At 33.6% G+C, this 22,531-nt stretch overlaps 1 protein-coding gene across 1 annotated transcript in view; it reads right to left on the bottom strand.

Moving 5' to 3' along the window:
* The window catches only part of LOC145246709 (tetratricopeptide repeat protein 21B-like), a 1,013,541-nt gene that overhangs the window by 704,381 nt on the left and 286,629 nt on the right, over positions 1–22,531 (bottom strand). Inside the window, exon 8 of the mRNA XM_080108443.1 lies at positions 2,123–2,207. Coding sequence (XP_079964569.1) covers positions 2,123–2,207 — 85 coding nt within the window. The remainder of the gene's footprint in view (positions 1–2,122; positions 2,208–22,531) is intronic.

Below are 22,531 nucleotides of genomic sequence, written 5' to 3' on the forward strand. Positions count from 1 at the left end.
AATTGAAAAATAAAGAAATAATTATTTCATGATTCTTTGAAATTTGAAAGCAAGCCCGTTCAACAGCAGATATCTTAACTGTAGTTTCTGAACGTATATACCGTTCATTGGATAAAACAGGGGAGGGTAGAGCGGTGGCCCTTGATATATCTAAGGCTTTTGACAGGGTATGACACGATGGTCTTCTAAGGAAAATTAGATCATATGGAATCACTGGAAGAATTCATAACGTAATTAAATCCTTCTTAAGTAATAGAAAAATCAAAGTTGTCCTCGACGGATGTACATCCAAACAATATGACATAAATGCGGGAGTGCCTCAGGGGTCTATCCTTGGACCTCTATTGTTCCTGATATTCATAAACGACCTCCCTGATAATATTGTTTCGGAGATGGGTATATTTGCCGATGACACCACTCTCTATAACAGATATGAGGGGAAAACAAATGAACACATATCCAAGAAAATGGCAGAAACACTAGAGGATGACCTCCAATCCGTAGTGGAATGGGGACAAAAATGGTTGGTCGCATTCAATGCTGCTAAGACTAAGCTTGTTTCCTTCAATAACTACAAGAAACCTTCTCTACCACCAATAGCAATGGCCAAGAGCACATTGCCTGAAAGTACTTCTTTTAAACTCCTCGGCCTAACGTTTACAGGGAATATGAACTGGAATAGATGCATTGAGAGCATTGCCAAGGCTGCTGCAAGGAAGGTTGGCTCCCTCTACCGTGCTAGAAAGCTACTTACGCCTGCCAGTATCCTATACCTCTATAAGGCAACCATTCGCCCATGTATGGAGTACTGTTGTCACATCTGGGCTGGTGCATCTGCTGCTTGTCTCTCGCTCCTGGACAGGGTTCAAAAAAGAGTCACCAACCTGATAGGTCCTGAACTGTCATCTAGGCTTCAACCTCTGTCCCATCGACGAGATGTTGCATCCCTCTGCCTGTTCTACAAATACTTTAATGGTGAATGCTCTGAAGAACTGCAAACACTTGTACCTCCCCGACGTAACTACCCCCGACAAACCCGACAAGCTACTAAGTCTCATCCCTTTACAGTGGAGATCCCTAGGTGCAAGAAAGCCTTTTACTCCAATAGTTTCTTCCCCAGAACTGCGGGTCTTTGGAACTCCCTTCCGGGATTCTGCTTTCCCAACTGCAATGATATGCAGAAGTTCAAGTGTAATGTTAACAAACATCTTTCTACTCTTCTCCCTTCATAATGACCCCGCTAATAAATTCCCTAATAGTAGCCCCCTGCTTCAAAGTGGCACTGTGCCTTGTTTGGGGTGAAAATTGAATAAAAAAAAAAAAAAAAAAAAACTTGGAAGCATTCAAATTGCCAATTAAAAAGTCATTTCTGGTTTTAAAATTCTTGGAAAATCTTCAGACATTGAAATAGTAAATGTCTTGGAAGCTATTTACATGAAATAATTTAATAAAGATTTAAACATTAAAAAAAAAAAGATTAAAACATTACCTTAACGAAATTAGTTACAGTTTTATAACAATTTGGTTCAATTAATAATTTAATGATTAAACGATATTCTAATAATTACATTTAACTTTCATATTTTTATTTTAAAAAAATAATTTGACAAAATATAGTAAAAAAAAAAAAAGTTAAAAGAAAAGATTGCCAAGAAACACCGAGCAATGGATACAACTAGTTATATAAAAAACATCAGTTCTTATCCAGAATTCCCCTTCTATAAAAAAAGAAAAAAGAAATATATACCTGTGACGAAATGAAAACATCATATTCCAAAATTTATGTCCATTGATTAAGTCTTTTTATTTTTATAAAGAAAATAACTTTTAATTAATGAGAATTCATAGTATGAATCTATTAAGTTAGAATTATTGAGTCAATTACCTGTTTTTCATAGATTGTTTTCAAAATGTCGAAAAAGAAAGCTGCTCCTTTGTCATTCATAAAATTTTATTTTATTTAAAAATAAAAGTACTTGATCAATCTATGTGATTTTTGTAATATGATGTTCTTGTTTCATCACAGGTACATAAATCATACAGATTTTTCTTTATTTTTGTTGATATAGGGGAAATTTTGGACAAGATCGAAAAATTCCATAAAAATGAAATATGAACTTACCTCAGTATAATCTCCGACTTTGCATAGATTATACAAAGTAAGGTAACACAGCGCTTCAATACAGAACTGGTCAAGTTCAAGGGCTCTGAATAATAGAAACAAAATAAATGACATACTTATGATGAAAGCACAGAAAAACAAGAAAGAACTGACGCATGATAAACTATCACTGTCACTGAAAGGGAAGTGCCAAAAGAATTGCTATGTTGTTAATAAAAGGAGTAATTCAGATTTAAAAAAAAAAAAAAACTATCTTCCTAATATTAACGTTGGTGTTTAAAACATATCCAATTGACTCACAATTAAAAATTTACAAAATAATCATTTCTTTTATGTCTTCAATTTTTTTTTTTTCTTTTTTTTAACGAGAATTGATATTTTGGATTATTTGAACTACTAAGACTACTACTTTTATGCTTCTGAATTTTTTAAATGAGGATTAATAATTCATATTATTTGGATTTGCAAGGACCCATTGTATAATGGATAAAGTACTTAGTAAAATTCAGTTGTAAGTTGAACTCGTTTGGAGGTAGAAGGTTCAATCTTCAATGCAGGAAAAACTAAAAAATACAACTGCGAATTGCTTAGAACTTCTACCCAGTCATGGATGATGAAACAAGGGCATAATACCCTCATAAATTAAATAATGGGTTCTGCTCCAAATACTGTGCAGATTCCCGGGTTCAACAGAAAGATTCCAGAGTTCAACAATAGGTCGAAAGTTACATTGACCGAAACATTGTGAAAATAACACTTAAGATATAGTCGTCCAAAGAATCCAAGCAATATAACTACTGCTTTTATTTTCGTTGTTATTTTCAAAAACGTTTGGCCAATGTAACCTCCAATTGTCTTCAAGTTCATCTTTTCAAAATTGAGAATCTTCTAGTTAAACTTGTGAGCCTGCATGGAATTACCATTTGAACCATTTATTTAATCCATAGAGGTATATTGTTTTAATTCTGTCAGCTTTGACTGGGTTCGAGTCGACCCATGTCGTAATAGTTAAAATTTTTGCATAATAATCAGTCCAAATCCTTACTACAAGCAATAATAACTAAGTATAACATAAAAATTAATTTTTTACTAGGTCAGGGTTATCAAAATGAGAACAATCTTCCCCTATTGATTGTAATGGTTCACAAGTTTGACTGAAAAACTCCTATTTTCAAAAAGAGTTACCTGAAGAAGACTGGAGGTTACAACAGCTGAACTTTTTTGAAAATAACAAATAAAGATAAAAATAATCCAAATCATAAATTCTCATTTTAATTCTGGAACCAAAAAAGAATTTTTTTTTTTTCTGCAAGCTTTTCATTTTTCATCAAAATTCCACACAGATTTCTAAGTTCAACAGAAAGATTCTCAAGTTCGAATAGCTCAATGTGAGGAAGGTTGGAGCCAAAATAATGTAAACATAACAGAAATTAAGAACATTGGTCGAAATAATAAAAATTTTGTTTCTGAATTTTTGAGATGAGGATTGAAATTGGGATTATTTGGATAATTCAGGCCAATGTTTTTCATCTTGAATGTTATTTGAACAACATTTTGGTTGATTTGAACTTCCGGTGTATCTTGTTGAACTTGGTAATCATCCTGTAAAACTCGGAAATCTGCGTGGGATTTGAACGGAACCTTTTATTTAATCCATGAGGGTAGTATGCTTTCATTCCATAAGTCATTACTGAGTAAAAGTCCTAAGTAATTCACAATTGACTTGTTTTTTCAAATTAAATTACTTAGGACTTCTTCCAAGTCATGACTGATGGAACAAGAACATGCTTCCTTCATGAATTAAATGAAGAGTTCTGTTGTAAATTCCATACAGATTCCCCAAGTTCGACAAGATACATCTAAAGAAAGTCAGAGATTACATCAACCAAAACGTTGTGTCAATAACAATCAAGATGAGAACAGAAGTCTGAACAATCCAAAATTTTGTCCAAATTCATTATCACTGTTTTTATTTGTACTTTTCTTCTCTGTGATTTATTTTTCAATTTATTTAGTCGATGAACTCTTCACTTTGTTGAGGTGAAAAACATCACCTGTGGACAAACAATAGATAGTGACGGTTTTCCCATATTCAATGCTGTTGATTATTTCCTCACGGGGATTTCTGCTTTGATGAATGCAAATATTATTATCGAAATGACCAGTTCTCCTTCGTTTTGTTTTAAGTATGAAGGAAACATCAATAAACAAATAATCAACATCACCATGTTTGAACAACAAACCCGAAGAAGCCCAGAGGGTACATCAGCCAAAAGGTAGTCGAAAATTAAACAGCGACAAGGACGAAATGTATTCTCAGCAAGAAAAAACACAATTAGCACAGCTTTATAAAAAGATGTTATGGTTTCTTTATTTTATTGTCAGACAAATGCCAAAATAAAGATTTTTCCACGGTGAAGTTTGTGTTATAAATGAATCACTAAACGAACAGCGTAGTGAGATTAGTTTTCCAAATTTTTTCGATGAGGGTCAATAATTTGAAATATTTAGACTACTGTTCTCATTTTGAGCGTTATTTTCACAACGTTTCAGCCGAGGTAATTTCTGACCTTCTTCAGATATGTCTTGTCGAACTCAAAAATCTGCATGGAATTTCTGTTGGCTGATGGAACAAGAGCATGCTACCCTTGTGAATTAAATAAAGTGTTCCATTCGAAATTTCCTGCAGATTCCAGAGTTTGACAGAAAGTTTCCAGAGTTCAACAATTGATTACTTGTTTTTGCTTTCTTTCGATTGTCTTTTCGATTTGTATCATTGTTACATGATAAGGGCTGTCCCCTTTTCATGTAAGTATAAAAATGGAGAATTTAGTTTAAAATGAAAATGAAATAGCATAGGCGAAATTCGAACCTCGTAATCTGGGTTTAGAAATAGATTACGTGTGATAATTTAAAAATGTAAAGCAAACATTTGTTTAGAATATAGATAAATATTTCAAGGAAAGAATGTTAACTATCAAGTTTGTTATGAAATTTTAAATTGAAAGAATGCAGCTTATAAGATAATGTTTTTAACATATTGGATAAATAGGTTACTGAGAAATAGGAAAAGTTTTGGACACGTATCTCCAGGACACGTATGTCCAGGACACGTGATAGAAGAACACGTTTTAACATGTGTATGACGTCACGGAAAATAGAAAGTTCTAGGGATAGAGAAAAACTTTAGTTAGAGTTAGACAGTCAGTGAGAAAACTCAGGGGGAGTCAGACGTCTGGAAGCGAGACGTCACTTCAAGGAAAAAAATGTGAGACTTTGAATTCTTGGTGATGGAACACGGCCGTGTGAAGAATAAACCATCAAGTGTTTTTTGTAAAGCTCGTCTTGTGTCTTATGATTCTTAAAAAAAAAGGTAAAGTCCAATTGTATTATATATTTGTGTTATATGTCTTTACATACACGTCTCAACATCATCATGTCTACATCATGTCCGAACTGTCTACACAATGTCCTCACTCAAAGAGCTTTCTTCTTCTTCCAATCTACACATCTAAAGAAAGAACAGTTTTAATATAAGAATCTTATAACATGAAAAATCTCTCTCTCTGAGTCTTTCAACATCCCTCACTGTAATAAGACTCCTTCTAAGCATCTCTCTCTAAGACTCTAAGACTCTCTCAATGAAACCCCTATATAACATCATTATTTTCATCTTACATTTCTGAATTTTTAAGATGAGTATTGGTTATTTCTATCATTTGGAATCTTCTGACTACTGTTTTCATCTTAAGTATCATTTTCACAATGTTTCACTCGATTTAACCACCGACCTTCTTCAGGTGTATCTTGTTGAACTCTGGAATGTTTCTGTTGAACTCTGGAAACCTGGACGGAATGAAAGGTTGCATTTGAAATTCCATCCAGATTCCCGATTTCAGCAGAAAGATTTCCAAGTTCGACAAGATACACCTAAAGAAGGTTGGTGGTTTACATCAACCAAAACGTTGTGAAAATGACACTCAGTAGTCCGAAGATTCCAAATAATACGGATTCTCATCTTACTTGTTATATTCACAATGTTCTGACTTATATAACCTCTGATCATCTTCAAGTGTATTTTGTCAAACTCGGGAAGCTGATTTCTAAACATATCTTTGTAATGTTATATTTATTATTTGAGTAAACCCCAACAAAAAATCAGGTTTGGAGTCCCGATAGGTGGATTATGAAGCATTGCAACATTTTTTCAACAACTCCTACAGCTGTGCTGGCTCTGACGATATTAGCTTGCCTTTCCATCAAACTTTCCCAGGCCTGCATCCAGAGAGCCAATTCCAGCTTCAAACTGTGTAGCCACAGCAGATGCTGCAGTGCACCAGACGAGATGCAAAATGCCATTGTTTTAGACAGAAGGTTACCATTAACTTGTTGTTTGAATTTTAAAATATACTCAATTGAAAGAGAAAGCTTTTAAACTGTAACAATGATCTTGACAACGCATTTTCAGAATGCTAAACTGTTTACAATGTCAACAATTATTTTAAAATAAATCACCTCCTTAGAAAAAAATAAAACGTTTTTAATAACATTTTAAACTGTTTAATCACTAATAATATCACCGTAGTTCAGAAGGCAAACAAATGACGAATAGAGAATGTCATCATCATCATCAGCGGCTCTGCCATTTAACAACATTGGTGACCACGGATCTCCATAGTCTGAAACAGCTCAACTTTTGACAATAATGCCATCCAATCAATCAAGTTGTCCATCAAAGTGCAACTTTGCTTTTTCGATCCTGGCATTCTACCAGTCAATACCAGATGTTCTATGCATTTTTGATGGCAGATATGTCCTAAGAAAGTCATTTGTCTTTTCATGATAGTTTCCATCAACCCTCATTCCCCATTCCCCCATGCTTCCGTTCAGTCTTGAAGGACAAAGGATACCCCTTAGGGGCAGTAGCGCAAGTTTCCATCAACAATCGTTTAATGAATCCAGATTTAGTCCATATTTCCTTGTTAGAAACGTGATCTTTCCAAATGACCTCTAATTTGTCTCACAAACCAAATTTCTGCAGTGTTAATGCGTTTCAGCATTTTGGAGCAGATAGTTTAGCTTTTGCAACCATATAACAAGACAGACCAAACGTACGCCTTAAGAATGCGTTGTCTAGCCTTGAGCATGATAGTATTGGAGCATTATGTAGTGTTTCAAGACACTTCTCATCAATATGTAGTGTTTCAAGACACTTCTCATCAATATGTAGTGTTTCAAGAAATTTCTCATCAAGGCCCGGAAGCCGCTTGAGGATAAGGGTTATTGCGTGTACAGTAATCAATGGGATAGTATCGTAGTAATCATTAGTATTGGAGATTTGATAAAGTGTCTTACTTAAGGGAGCGGTTCATCAAGTTCAATGAATAACTTTGAAATTTTGTTTCTTTTATTTCATCGATTAATGTTTAAAAAAAATGACGCGACTATATTCACGATAAGAATCTTACATTTTAGCATGCAAGGCATGTAACTTCTGTTTATGGTTGCAAATTTTAGACCTGGCTTCATTACTATATATATATATATATATATATATATATATATATATATATATACCAGAGATTCACTCTAGGTGGATTTAACCGGCTTCTACCGGACAAGTAAGTTTCAAGGAAATATTAAATTCACAAGCAGTCCCTAGTCACATGTATGTCTTAGTTAAAGGAAATGCCGATGTTAGGTTTTTGCAGTTCTTGCAGGGAAGTGTCGATGACTTCCTACATACAGCACCCGATATTTCCAAATGTTCACCCATCCGGTATTGGCCAGACTCATCATTGCTTAACTTTGATGATCTGACAGGAACTAGCATGTCAACGTGATTTTTTTTTTTACATGGTAGTCACCACTTATCAAGGCCCGGAAGCCGCTTGAGGATAAGGGTTATTGCGTGTACAGTAATCAATGGGATAGTATCGTAGTAATCATTAGTATTGGAGATTTGATAAAGTGTCTTACTTAAGGGGGCGGTTCATCAGGAATTTGTTTATGTTAGACTTGAATTATGCCGTATATTATACTATATAGTACTGAGAACAGACTAAAGCATTACTTCAGACTGGGTATAACGATAAAAAAGAAAAAAAAGATTTGAAAATAAAATCAGTATGAATTGTTACGGCCATAACAGATTTTATTGACAAGATAGAGAGGAAAAAAAAATCGGATGTTCATAGGATGTATTAAATGTGCATATTTTCAGTGATGAGGAAAAGAGGCTTTTCTTATAGTTATGGTTCAACAAAAAAGAAATGTTCGAGTTTCTTTTAAAGAATTTTAAGATAAATTTGATACTTTTCAAAAGGCAAGGAAAGAAAAAAACACTATATTTTGACCTATAATATAATCTTAAAATTTTAAGTGCATCTTAAGTGCATTTTTTTGTTGAATACAGCTTACTTAAATAATCAAACTATCGACCCAAACCATGGCCTTCAGATGAAATGTAAACCTGTTTTATGCTGTTTTTATGGTATGGCAACACACCAAGTATGGCAACATCAACACACTAACTATAGCAAATGACCCCTAATTTGTCTCACAAACCAAATTTCTGCAGTGTTAATGCGTTTCAGCATTTTGGAGCAGATAGTTTAGCTTTTGCAACCATATAACAAGACAGACCAAACGTACGCCTTAAGAATGCGTTGTCTAGCCTTGAGCATGATAGTATTGGAGCATTATGTAGTGTTTCAAGACACTTCTCATCAATATGTAGTGTTTCAAGACACTTAATCATCAATATGTAGTGTTTCAAGATACTTTTCATCAATATGTAGTGTTTCAAGAAATTTCTCATCAAGGCCTGGAAGCCGCTTGAGGATAAGGGTTATTGCGTGTACAGTAATCAATGGGATAGTATCGTAGTAATCATTAGTATTGGAGATTTGATAAAGTGTCTTACTTAAGGGAGCGGTTCATCAAGTTCAATGAAGAACTTTGGAATTTTGTTTCTTTTATTTCATCGATTAATGTTTAAAAAAAATGACGCGACTATATTCACGATAAGAATCTTACATTTTAGCATGCAAGGCATGTAACTTCTGTTTATGGTTGCAAATTTTAGACCTGGCTTCATTACTATATATATATATATATATATATATATATATATATATATATATATACCAGCGAGATTCACTCTAGGTGGATTAAACCGGCTTCCCCCGGACAAGTAAGTTTCAAGGAAATATTAAATTCACAAGCAGTCCCTAGTCACATGTATGTCTTAGTTAAAGGAGATGCCGATGTTAGGTTTTTGCAGTTCTTGCAGGGAAGTGTCGATGACTTCCTACATACAGCACCCGATATTTCCAAATGTTCACCCATCCGGTATTGGCCAGATTCATCATTGCTTAACTTTGATGATCTGACAGGAACTAGCATGTCAACGTGATTTTTTTTTTTACATGGTAGTCACCACTTATCAAGGCCCGGAAGCCGCTTGAGGATAAGGGTTATTGCGTGTACAGTAATCAATGGGATAGTATTGTAGTAATCGTTAGTATTGGAGATTTGATAAAGTGTCTTACTTAAGGGGGCGGTTCATCAGGAATTTGTTTATGTTAGACTTGAATTATGCCGTATATTATACTATATAGTACTGAGAACAGACTAAAGCATTACTTCAGACTGGGTATAACGATAAAAAAGAAAAAAAAGATTTGAAAATAAAATCAGTATGAATTGTTACGGCCATAACAGATTTTATTGACAAGATAGAGAGGAAAAAAAAATCGGATGTTCATAGGATGTATTAAATGTGCATATTTTCAGTGATGAGGAAAAGAGGCTCTTCTTATAGTGATGGTTCAACAAAAAAGAAATGTTCGAGTTTCTTTTAAAGAATTTTAAGATAAATTTGATACTTTTCAAAAGGCAAGGAAAGAAAAAAACACTATATTTTGACCTATAATATAATCTTAAAATTTTAAGTGCATCTTAAGTGCATTTTTTTGTTGAATACAGCTTACTTAAATAATCAAACTATCGACCCAAACCATGGCCTTCAGATGAAATGTAAACCTGTTTTATGCTGTTTTTATGGTATGGCAACACACCAAGTATGGCAACATCAACACACCAACTATAGCAACATCAACACACTAACTATAGCAACATCAACACACTAACTATAGCAACATCAACACACCAAGTATGGCAACATCAACACACTAACTATAGCAACATCAACACACTAACTATAGCAACATCAACACACTAACTATAGCAACATCAACACACTAACTATAGCAACATGCAACACACTAACTATAGCAACATGCAACACACTAACTATAGCAACATGCAACACACTAACTATAGCAACATGCAACACACTAACTATAGCAACATCAACACACTAACTATAGCAACATGCAACACACTAACTATAGCAACATCAACACACTAACTATAGCAACATCAACACACTAACTATAGCAACACCAACACACCAAGTATGGCAACATGCAACACAGTAACTATAGCAACATCAACACACTAACTATAGCAACATCAACACACTAACTATAGCAACATCAAAACACCAAGTATGGCAACATGCAACACACTAACTGTCGCAACATTAACACACTATAGCAACATCAACACACTAACTATAGCAACATGCAACATACTGCTTGAAGTAATTTTAAAGCGCATGTAGCAGCAGTTAGTTTTATGACTTACTAGACCACCCGTGACCCGTTGGGTCAGTACGTTATATTAGCTATGGAATTCATGTATGAGCGTGACACTTGTAGCATAAAGAAAATAGTTTTTTTTTACATAACAGAAGCATTTCTATGAAAGTATATTAAAATGAAAAAAGAATATAGATAGATTTCTATGAGTCGTTCTGTTTATTATAATTGTTATTTTTTTTTTAAATTACAGTTACTGAATTATAAGTGGTTGGTCATACTTATAGGTAAATATGCACTGAACAGGTATCATAATCCTTATTATAGTTAAATTCAAATTTTGATATATCATCTTTTAAATGAAATTGTTAGTTGAAAGTACAGAATAATAAAAAAAACACTCTCCACATGTTAATAATGGCTTTTTAAATAGAAAATGAAAATAAAATGTAACTTTTTTCATTTAATTTAAGCAAACATTCAGTACCCATTGTGTAAAATATTTAATTTGTATGTTAATAATAAGGTCAATAAAATTAAGACAATTCTTTTCTATTTACATTTTTTGTACAATTAATTTTTTTTAAAGAAAACTTTTGTTATCCTTTTGCTTAATTGAGACTTCTTATCAGGTTCTAACTCTCTTATATCCAGATTAATTATATTAATCAATTTATTTTATTGAATATGTATCGCTGAAAAGCACGGGTGCTTAAGCACTTATTGTACAGAAAATAAATATTGTATTCATATGCTAATAATAAGGTCACTAAAACTAAGACAATACTTTTCTATTTACAACATTTTTTGTACAATTTGAGTGTTTTAAAAAAACTTTTATGTTTTCCTTTCGCTTAACTCTACTGAGTGCAACATATAGTTGACCATGTTGAAAGACAGGTTTGTCTAGATAAACTAAAACTTTATGTAAGGTCTGTCCTTGAGACTTATGAATAGTCATAGCAAATGCTAATTGTATAGGAAACTGGACTCTGGCAAACGGAATATTGTCACCTTCAGATAAGACCATTTTCAATCTTGGAATTAAAACGATTTCTCCTTCAAACTGTGATGCAATAATTTTAGCAACAATCAAATTATTATACAGCTCCTCTATTATTAGTCTTGTACCATTACATAAGCGTGGTGGATCAATATTCCTCATACATATAATTGGAGCTCCTTTTTTGAGTTCAAGTTTATGTGGAGGTAATCCTGATAACTCTATCGAATCAAGAAATTCTGTTGGGTAATGTGTAGCTTCTGTTCCTTCAAGAACAGAATTAAATGACAAATATTCTTTGACTTGTCCAGGAAATTTTTCAATACAATTATGATTTATTGCTCTAACTGTATCATTAAATGGTACTAATATGCAATTTTCCGCAAACATTTCTAGATTGTCAAACGAAGGATAAATGTATTCAATGCATTGGTCAACATTATCTGCACGGATTATCAAATCTTCAGGCAGTTCAATCTCACCATTTTCATTTTTTTCAAGTTTGTCTTCACCAATCTTTATAATAAATTTAGAGTATTCATCATCATCATCTTGAACTCTCATGTTTTGTTTTAAATAAAATTTCTTAAATTTACGCCACAAAAACGACTCTTTGATGCAAGCATTGTAAATGTCAGCATCATTTCCTCTTTTTATGACTGGTAGTAGTTGCCTGAAGTCACCACTGCACACCGTCAATATCCCTCCGAATGTTTCATTGTTTCCACATATATCCTTGAGAGTCCTATCGAACGTCTCTAAACTCTCCCTTCTTATCATTGGACATTCGTCCCAAATAATAAGTTTTGCTGCCCTTATCAAGTTGGCTGTTTCTGATTGTTTATCAAAATTACAAACATCATTTTCTCTTACATTGAGAGGAAGCTTGAATCTGGAATGAGCAGTGCGACCACCAGGCATCAATGTTGCAGCAATACCTGATGATGCTACAGCCAGTGCAATTTGTCCTAAGCTCCTTACTTTTGAAAGAAGAAGTTTTATTAAGAAGGTCTTTCCTGTGCCTCCTGGAGCATCGATGAAAATCAATGAAGAAGAGTCTGTGTTTAAGCAACTGCATATAAAGTTGTAGATGATCGATTGTTCGTCATTTAATAAATGTTGATGTGTCTTTACATATGTCATTTGCTCTGCTATATTGTAACTTTGCTCATCCATTATGGCTCTATTTATGTGAATCACATTAGGTAAATTCTGAGGCAAAGGCAATCCAAAATCTTGCAGTGATTTGTCAGCAGCACAAAGTTTATCATTTATGTACCTCAACGTGTTGTTGATGGCATTTTTATTGACCATGTTCTGATTGTTGACTTGGATTTGCATTGCATTGTAGTAATCCATTGCCATGGAGTTGGAAAATCTTTCCCACAACTCAAGAGGATTTGAACATTCTGTGTTTAAAAGTATCACAATGAACAGATCCCTTATCGCTCTTGGCATTCTCGTTTTATCTGCATCCTCCATTGTTTGTATCCAGTGGTTGTCATGAAGCAGTAATCCTCTTTCTTTGCAAGCAGTTTTAAATAATGGACATATATGACCTGCTACAGTTCGCAGAGATTCAAAAGAATTAGGTCCTTTTACATGGTGAAGTAGTAGCCGCAAAAAGTACAATTCATCACTATTTGGTGAGACTGTGTACATACGACCAAGAATATTTGCTTCAAAAACTCATGGGTGGTCAACTATTCTTCTACCCATTTTTCTTCTTTGCCATTTCTTATTTTGCCACACATAGTATTTTGGGACATCCGAGTAATAGAGTGTTCTGGCAAATTCATCATTCTGGCAAATATTGAAAAACTCTGTTAGAGTTGTGCAAGAAGCATTTCTATTAAGGTCTCTGTTGCTTGTCCTTTGAATATAGATCATATGTTGATCAGGGAGATGTATCTGAAGACGAACAACTGCAGGTTCTCTAACATGAATTGGAAATCCCAGTATCATCGAAACTGCTTCTGATGGTCCAATATATCTTCCTGTCAAGTATTGCTTAATTTCGTCTTTGCTTACACTGAAAACTGCCTGATTGCTTCCCTTTAATGTATATTTAATTACATATTTAATGGATTTTACAGAAGTGCATATTTCTACATTTAAGTGACAATTAAATAACTTCAAAAGAGTCATGTTGTAAGGTACAACCCATTTGGAAGTTATAGGTTCATTTCTACCTTCTTTATAGCCTTGATGACCTCCCATTTCTGGTGACCTTCGCCTATAAATAGGGTAGGAATCATATCCACATCTTGTTTCATCACTATATGGTTTTGGGTACCTCTTTGAACAGCTCCCATTTTTCCAGCACAGAGATGTACTGTTGCAGTTTGGTCCATGTATCATATGCGTCAATACCAATTCATGTTCTTCTGGATGTTCGACTTTATTTGGTATTTCAGCTTGAACAAAATCATCATAATTCTGGGGTCTGGGTTTAGATTCTTCTTCCATCCATAGCAGGCAATGTAGGTGTGGTAAACCTCTTTTCTGGTATTCAACACTTATAACGTAGGCAATACAATTACCCAACAGACCTTGTGTTCCTGTTAAATATTTAATGAAAAGTTTTCTTTTTAAATCAAAAATTCTTGCAATTATGTCTGGTCGATCGTGAGGAAATTGGTTCTCAATGAGATTATCCTTAATCTCAGGCCAATTTGGATTGCATGTCATTGTGATGAAGTAAGTTGCAGTCCCATATTTTCTAACATACATCATAGCATCTTGACATCTTTCCATCATATATCGTGGACCACCAACAAATGTTGATGACAAAATAACTTTTCTGCCTATGTTACTAAGATCATCATTATCATGTAACGCATCGACAAAACCTCTGTATGTTGTAGATCTAAGAGAGGATTGATTCAATCTAATGTAGTTCAAACGATCTACTTCAATTTTTCCTGCCATATCCACAACATACTGCTGAAACAATCTCCCACCTCTTAATATTTGGTTAAATTCATCATCACGGATCATAATGCGGTAGGCATAATAACGCATAGCAGTTAATTTCCGGTTATTTGTCATTGTCATCTCGGGATGCCAGCCATCCTCACCATCAGGGAAAAACAGTACATACTGTAGTGGATCATATGATCGATGATATTCCGATATTGTTTGAAGCTGACCACCTTTTTCTCTCAATATTATGTGGCGTGATGTTGTTTGCTGTTCATTGTTATTTTGAATAATAATTCCTACTTCATTAAAAATCTGATTATTGTATCGCCTTTCATACTCATTAATCGGTTTCCTCGTAGGATCTATAACAATAACTGCATTAGGTATGTTGTATATCATGTCCTTAGTTTGTTGAAATGCAGTCACATAGATATTAGCACGTCTTAGAATATACTCAATATTTTCTATGATATTCCGACGTAACTCAATGTTCGGGTACATATTCATCCGAACATCAATACTATATTCTTTGTCAAGAAAGTATATCTGAATAAACTGAGCTTGATTGTCTGGCTCAGGTAATAATGATCCAATATAGTGATGAATCTGCCCTTGAATAACTATAGATGGATTCCATCCGTGTTGTGGCTTGATTTCTTTGCAACCAAAAGATGTCATTTGAAACAGGCTATTATATTGTCTCAGGTGTCTTCTGAAGTGGCGAGCTTCTTCACCTTGATCAGCATACAAATAATAGAGTTCATGTGGCAACTTGTGCAACTTTGGCAATCTAACCTTGCCATTCATGCAACAAAAATGTGCAGTTTCTCCAACAAAAAGTTTTGCTTTACAATGAGAACATAGCTTATTCAAATTTCCAACATTTCCCGGTAAGTTTGCTCTGCGCTGTAAATTATATTGACTATTTCGCAAAGCAAGTATGTTGTTTATTTCCACAACATTCTCGTCACCTCGGTTTCGTTCATCTCTTATTCTTTGGCTACTCAGTCTCTCTTCTCTTTGTTGTGCTGTCTCGCTAGCTCGTCTTTGCTCAGCTCTAATTCTCTGCCTGTTCAGTCTCTCTTCTCTCCTCTCTGTTGTTTCATTATTTCTTGTCTCTTGTGTTCGCATTCTTTGCATGCTCAGTCGGTATTCTCTTCGCTGCGGCGTTTCTAAATTTCGATATCTATAATCTTTTTCCCTTTGTTTTTTCAAGCGAATTTCTCTTTGTTCACTTGTTTCAGAAGCTCTTTGAAGTTTATACGTTTCTCTAGAACGAATCAGTCGAGTTCGTCTTTGTTGTTCAGTTTCAGTAAGTTGTGGCATGCCAGAGGGACCAGCTTGTTGCTGATCCACATTGGTTTCGTCGTTGATTTTGGGTTTTTTACTTTTTATTTGGTTGTGTGACATATTAGTAAAGTTCTACAAAGAATGTAAAATAATTTGTTACAGCTTTGTGTAACAACTTCTGAAAAATTTAAAATATTAAATGTGTTAAAAAATGGATGTAATATGTGTAAAACATATGATTCAAGTATTTGTTGTTAAAAAAACAACAAAAGGAAACACTATTTAATGTAATAGAAACGTGTGCATTTAGCAATGCGGCTTTCCGTTTTTGTGTAAAAACTTCTGATGAATTTAAAATATTGGATTTAAAAAATATATTGGATTTAAAAAATGGATTTAATATGTATAAAACATATGATTCAAGTATTTGCTGTTTAAAAACAACAAAGGAAAACACTATTTAATGTAATAGAAATGTGTGCATTTACCGATTCAGCTTTCCGTTTGGAAATGTAAGCAGACGACTTTAAAAAACATGGGAAGAAGAAAAAGAAATTTTTTTGTAATAACGCCCTCTAGTAAAAAGGTCTGCATTAGTTAAGGGGGATAACTCTATCCAGTTTTACATCGCTCCCTTTTTCTCTCTCTCACACATACACGTAACTATTTCTCGCGTACGTAACGAAAACAGAGGGAGTAGGAGTGTTGAAATCTATGAGAGTGAAAGTGAGAGGTGTTTTCTTTCACCGCCGCTGCTTCTATTAATAATGAGTGTTGTTTTTCTTGTTTGTTTACTTTTGTTTTTTAAAAGGGAGAAGTTTTTTTGAAACTGCGACAGACTTTACGAAGTTGAATGTTTTTAGCCGTTAAAAAAAAAAAAAAAACTACGGTTGATGTTATAAAATTATTTATTTATAATGACATGAATTAAAGATTTCTCGCGTACGTAACGAAAACAGAGGAAGTAGGAGTGTTGAAATCTATTAGAGGGAAAGTGAGAGGTGTTTTCTTTCACCGCCGCTGCTTCTATTAATAATGAGTGTTGTTTTTCTTGTTTGTTTACTTTTGTTTTTTAAAAGGGAGAAGTTTTTTTGAAACTGCGACAGACTTTACGAAGTTGAATGTTTTTAGCCGTTAAAAAAAAAAAAAAACTATTTGATCAAATTAAATGAAATTGTTTGTATTAAAAGCGATATAAAAATTCCGGAATTGGAATAACGGATTGAAGACGTTGCTATTTACGCATGCGCAACCGGATTTTGAAAACCGGAAATCTGATTGCAAACATACAAGATCCATAGAGTTTTAGTATTATATAGATAAAGAAGAAACGTTAGTAAGAAAAAAAAAAGAACTTAAATATAAAGATAAAATATGGACAAGTCATGATGCGATAAAATACACAAGAAAGATACTTTGGTTTTATTTATGCTGTAAACATATGCCACTTAGACATGGGTGAGAAATGTAATAAAAATAAAAAGCAATGAAATTATGTAGACGAATTCCAATCATTATTGATTGCATTAGGAATTCAGATTCGAATTGGTAGTGAAATAAATGCAAATAAAAAACATTAAAGAAATTTTGTATTATTTAGATTACTTGGACTAGTGTTCTCATCTTGAACATTATTTGCATGCTTTAGTCGATTTAACCTCCAACTTTCTTCAGATGTATTTTGTTGAACTTGTGAATCCACACGGAATTTGCAGATTTCCAAGTTCACCATGATACACCTGGTAAATGTTGACGGTTACACTGACCGAAACATTGTACTAATAATAAGATGAGAACAGTAATCCAAATAATTCAAATTATCTTTATCTAAAAAATTCTGAAACATAATGTTAAGGAAATTTGTTTAATATTTGATATTTATCAAAACAAGGTAAAATGTATGAGATCATTTGTGATGTATAGAACTTGTATATTTTTTGTGGGGCTTGAAATGAAAGGCTGCAGAAGATTGGCAATATCTTTCCTAGGAGAGATTAGACCCAACGGAATATAAATTTCGCATTATTTGAATTCTTTGAACTGTTCTTATCTTGAGTGTTATTTTCATAATGTTTCAGTCATTGTAACCTCTGATCTTCTTCAGTTGTATTTTGTTCAACTTGGGAATCTTTCTGCCAAACTTGAGAATCTGCACGCAATTTCGAACGGAACCCTTCATTTTATCCACAGGATTAGCATGCTCTCGTTCCGTCAGCTATGACAAAAATACAACTGCAAATTACTTAGAACTTCTACCTGACAGAATGAGAGCATGCTACCCCCGTTAATTAAATAAAGGGTTCCATTTGAAATTCCATGCAGATTCCAGAGTTTGACAGAAAGATTCCAGAGTTCGAAAAGATACACTTGAAAAAAATTGATGATTACATAGACTGAAACGATATGCAAAATAATACTCAAGATGAAAATAGTAGTCTGAAGATTCCAAATAATATGTATAATCAATCCTCATCTCAAAAATATCAGAACCAAAATATAAAGTTGTTCTCACCAACAATGAAAATAAAGAAAACTGCAACCCACAATACAATAAACCTTGATTTTTTTTACTCATATAAAAGAGAAAAAGAAAAGGCCATAAATTACTCTCTTGATTAAAGAACATGACATTCAGTTTCGAGGAGAGAGACTACCTGCTGTTAGGCAGAGGTAGACAAGCAGCTTTTTTCATTACACACTCAACAAAGGAAATTACACAACAGAATACCTTATTTTTTTATCTAATATTACATTTATTAACATAAGTTCCCTCAGCAATAATTTTTATGTGGCTAAAATAATAATTGACATTATTTACCTCTTTGTCGGAGGTTAGACAAAAGGTCATTTATCTAAACAAAAAAAAAAAAAAAAAAATTCTGAACCAGAAACTCATTCTGACGTTTTGGATTAAAAAAAAAAAAAAATTTCACATCTGCAAAATATTTTATTGAAAAAATGTAATAAAATTACTGAAACAGCAGTTGTTTTTTTGTTTTTTGTTTTTTTTTTAATTTTTTTTTATCAGTGACATACAAGACATTCCAAGAAAATTTATACCTTTTAGAACTCTACCTGTAACGGTAAGATTCGGTTAATTTTTGGAAAAATAATTCAATGAAAGAATGTGCTGTTAAAACAAATTACGTTTCCGAATTTTTGAGATGAGGATTGGTTATTCGTATTATTTGGATTCTTTGGACTATTGTTCCAGAGTTTGACGACACACCTAGAGAAGGTCAGAGGTTACATCGACCAAAATGTTGTGAAAATGACACTCAAGATGAGAAGAATCCAAATAATATGACTAATACAAAGTAGTTTTATGATAAAATCGATATTTAAATTCCATAAATATTTGGATTTTTTAAAAATCCATTCTTTTTTAACAATTCTTTTTATTTTTTAAATAAGATCGTCATAGTTAAATTAATTATTGTAGTATCATTGGGCCATTAAATTATTAATGTATGAAGTAATTTATCCATTTATTTATTGCGGACTATTATTCTCATCCTCTAGTTGTTTCACAACATTTCAGCCAACAATTCCTCTGGCCTTCATCAGATGGTTAACCGCAACGGGATAGAATAAATAATACAAAATTACTCATCTCAATAAGAATTGCAATTAATTAAATAGCACGAAGTAATGTTATCCCATTTGAGGGTTCTTGATAAAGTGCAGAAACGTATCTCTAATTTGATTGGCCTCACTCTTTCTCCTTCTTTGCAAACTCTCTTTCACACACAGATGTGGTGCTGCTAGTCTCAGTCTTTTTCTATAAATACTATTATGGCATGTATTCTTTTGAATTGTCTGATCTATTCCTTGATTCCTTTGTTCCGCCTCGTTTGACTCATTGTTTAGACACTCCATTGTAACAAAGCTTCCTATTCCAGTAGCTTCTTTACAAGAACTGCAACCTTGTGGAACTCTCCTCCTGCTCACTGTTTTCTTCTTGCCTACAGCCTTAGTCTTTTGAAGACTAAGGTAATAAGCATTTCCTGTCTTTGTGATAATAATCTTTCGTTTTTGTTAGGTCCTTACATCAAGTGGCTTCACACATTTCTCAAGCGATTTTCATTTTAAAAAAAAAAAAAAAAAAAAAATTGAATCAAAATGAAATATAAAAAATATATCAAATTTAGTGCGAACACTCTATAGTGATATTAGCACATATCTAAAATGGCTAAGATAGGAATTTTATGTCTATAGAGTGAAGTGAAAAAGTTTGTTTACAATGCCGGCAGACAGGTTCATAGCAGGAGTGAGTGAAGATTTATGACACATGCTGGGATGGGAAAACTGTGCAAACGAATGGGAGAGAGAGAGGGAGAGAGAGAGAGAGCATGTGCATTTAAAAAATCAAAATGCATTCTGGTAAATTTAATTTTGTAATTTATTTGTTATGTAGTCCTCCCTCAAAACCCACTTGCACAACAACAATAACCAATAGCAGGTCATTCCAAACAGACTTTCTTTATCTCAGACAAGGGGAGATAATTCAACTATCTTAACTCAGATTAACAGAGTGAAATGAAGTTGTTTCCAGTACCATCAGGCAGGTTCATAGCAAAAGTAAGTGAAGATTTATATGACACATGCATCGATGGGAAAAATGTGCAAATGAGAGAGAGAGAGAGAGAGAGAGAGAGAGAGAGAGAGAGCATGTGCATTTAAGAAATAAAAATTGTATTTTGGTAAATTTAATTTTGCAATTTTCAAAAAGTAGGATTTAATATTTCATGCATCTTCTTCATTTGCTAATTTCACTATGTATGTTAGCGCTGTTTTTGGCACTATTCAAAAACATTACTATCACCGAAAATATACTACCTGTAGCCAGGAGCAGCACTTCAATGCCAGTTATAACCCCTACCTGTGTTCAGTCTTTTCACAATGTATGGTTGATCTTTTATCAATTAAATTATGCATAGATCAATTAAATTATGCATCTCATATCAGACATAATTTTTTGTTGTTTTATTTTACAAAATTTCATTTTTTTATTTCAATATTAGATTAATCACAACCAAAAAGAATCTAAATTACACGAATATAAACGAATTTGTCTTATAGAAATAATTTAAATTCAAAATATCAATGTCTGTCTGTCTGTGTGTGGGAGGGGTGTCAGGAGAGGGGAGACAAGCTTTATGGTTACCATCATTCAACAAAAACATAATTTGTACTCTGTCACACCTGCCCAATTGAGAACAAACACCTGGAGGTATTTAGTTTTCTCCCACTGCAAGATCCGTGACAACAGGGTCAGAAAGTGGGATTGAGAAGTCAGTGCCCACCAAGGAGGGGCATTCTAACCTGCAAAAAGTACCTAAGCAAACTACGTTGGTATTCCCCAGTAAGGGCGACTAAGGCAATTAGCAATAAACTAACTCCTTTTCAAAGAGAAAAGGCAAAGCCAGAGAGGACAAACCTCCTAGAACTACATTACACAACAATCAGGAACAATTACAATTACAACAATTACAGGAACAGCATTACACCACAATCAACCTGGATCTTCCTACAGAAAAAGCATTCAATTTCTTTGATCCAATGCTTTCTATTGTAGTTAGTGAATTGTCAATTTGACAGCATTGAATGAGTGTGCAATTATCACATTCACAATGACATGAATGGAACTTGAATCTGGGGCATTTCTCAGCAGAGACAGCCAGAAATATTAAAATGGCTATCAGGAAGAATTTGAGAGGTTGTCTTCAATAAACATTTGGCAACTGACATGTTCAGTCGGATTGTTGAAAACAATTTACATTGTGAAAGGTTTAAGTGGAAGGCTGGAATACGATAAACATATGTGCTCTGCAATTGGGAATTGCTAATCGACAAAAAATCATAAAATGTGTCATGTCATTGGGAATAGTTTCATTGCTGAGTCTTGATGCCTTGTACACAACTGCTTTTTATTTTTTCATTCTTATTTGCATGTCTGGTTTACAACATATCAACCGTTTTTTGGGTTATTAAATGCTGGCATACAATACATCGTGTTAATGGTTTATTGTATACAATTAATTAAATACAAGTTGTTATTTTACTTAGTGATGGTGTACATAAAAACCTCCAACATAAAAAGTAAGATGCAATAAGTCTGAATCAAACTATCGACCTAAAATTTACAAAACATTTGTTACTTGTAGTTTCATATAAGATGATTGATTCACCTGTTTGGGAGAAAGAACGTCACTAGTGTCCAGGTCATTTGGTTGATAGAGAGAGTGGTTTAGCAATAACAGGTGTTTTGTTCAGGGGGGGGGGGATGCCGTTGGGAGACACACAGCTTTTGGTCATTGAATAATGAAACATATTTCACTTGGTAGCAAGAAGGGGACATTGTAATACAAGCAATGCTTTTCTTTTTCTTTTTTTTACTGTTTTCCATCCCAAACAAGGCATATTACTACCCGGACGTAAAGGATTACTATTTGGGATCATGTCTAACAGAAAACTATGAGAAGTTGAGCACCAAGATGTTCACATTACATTTAAACTTCTGCA

The sequence above is a fragment of the Euprymna scolopes genome, chromosome 24 (genome assembly GCF_053919585.1).
Source record: "Euprymna scolopes isolate OS-2025 chromosome 24, ASM5391958v1, whole genome shotgun sequence".
In the NCBI taxonomy this organism is placed as follows: Eukaryota; Metazoa; Mollusca; class Cephalopoda; order Sepiida; family Sepiolidae; genus Euprymna; species Euprymna scolopes.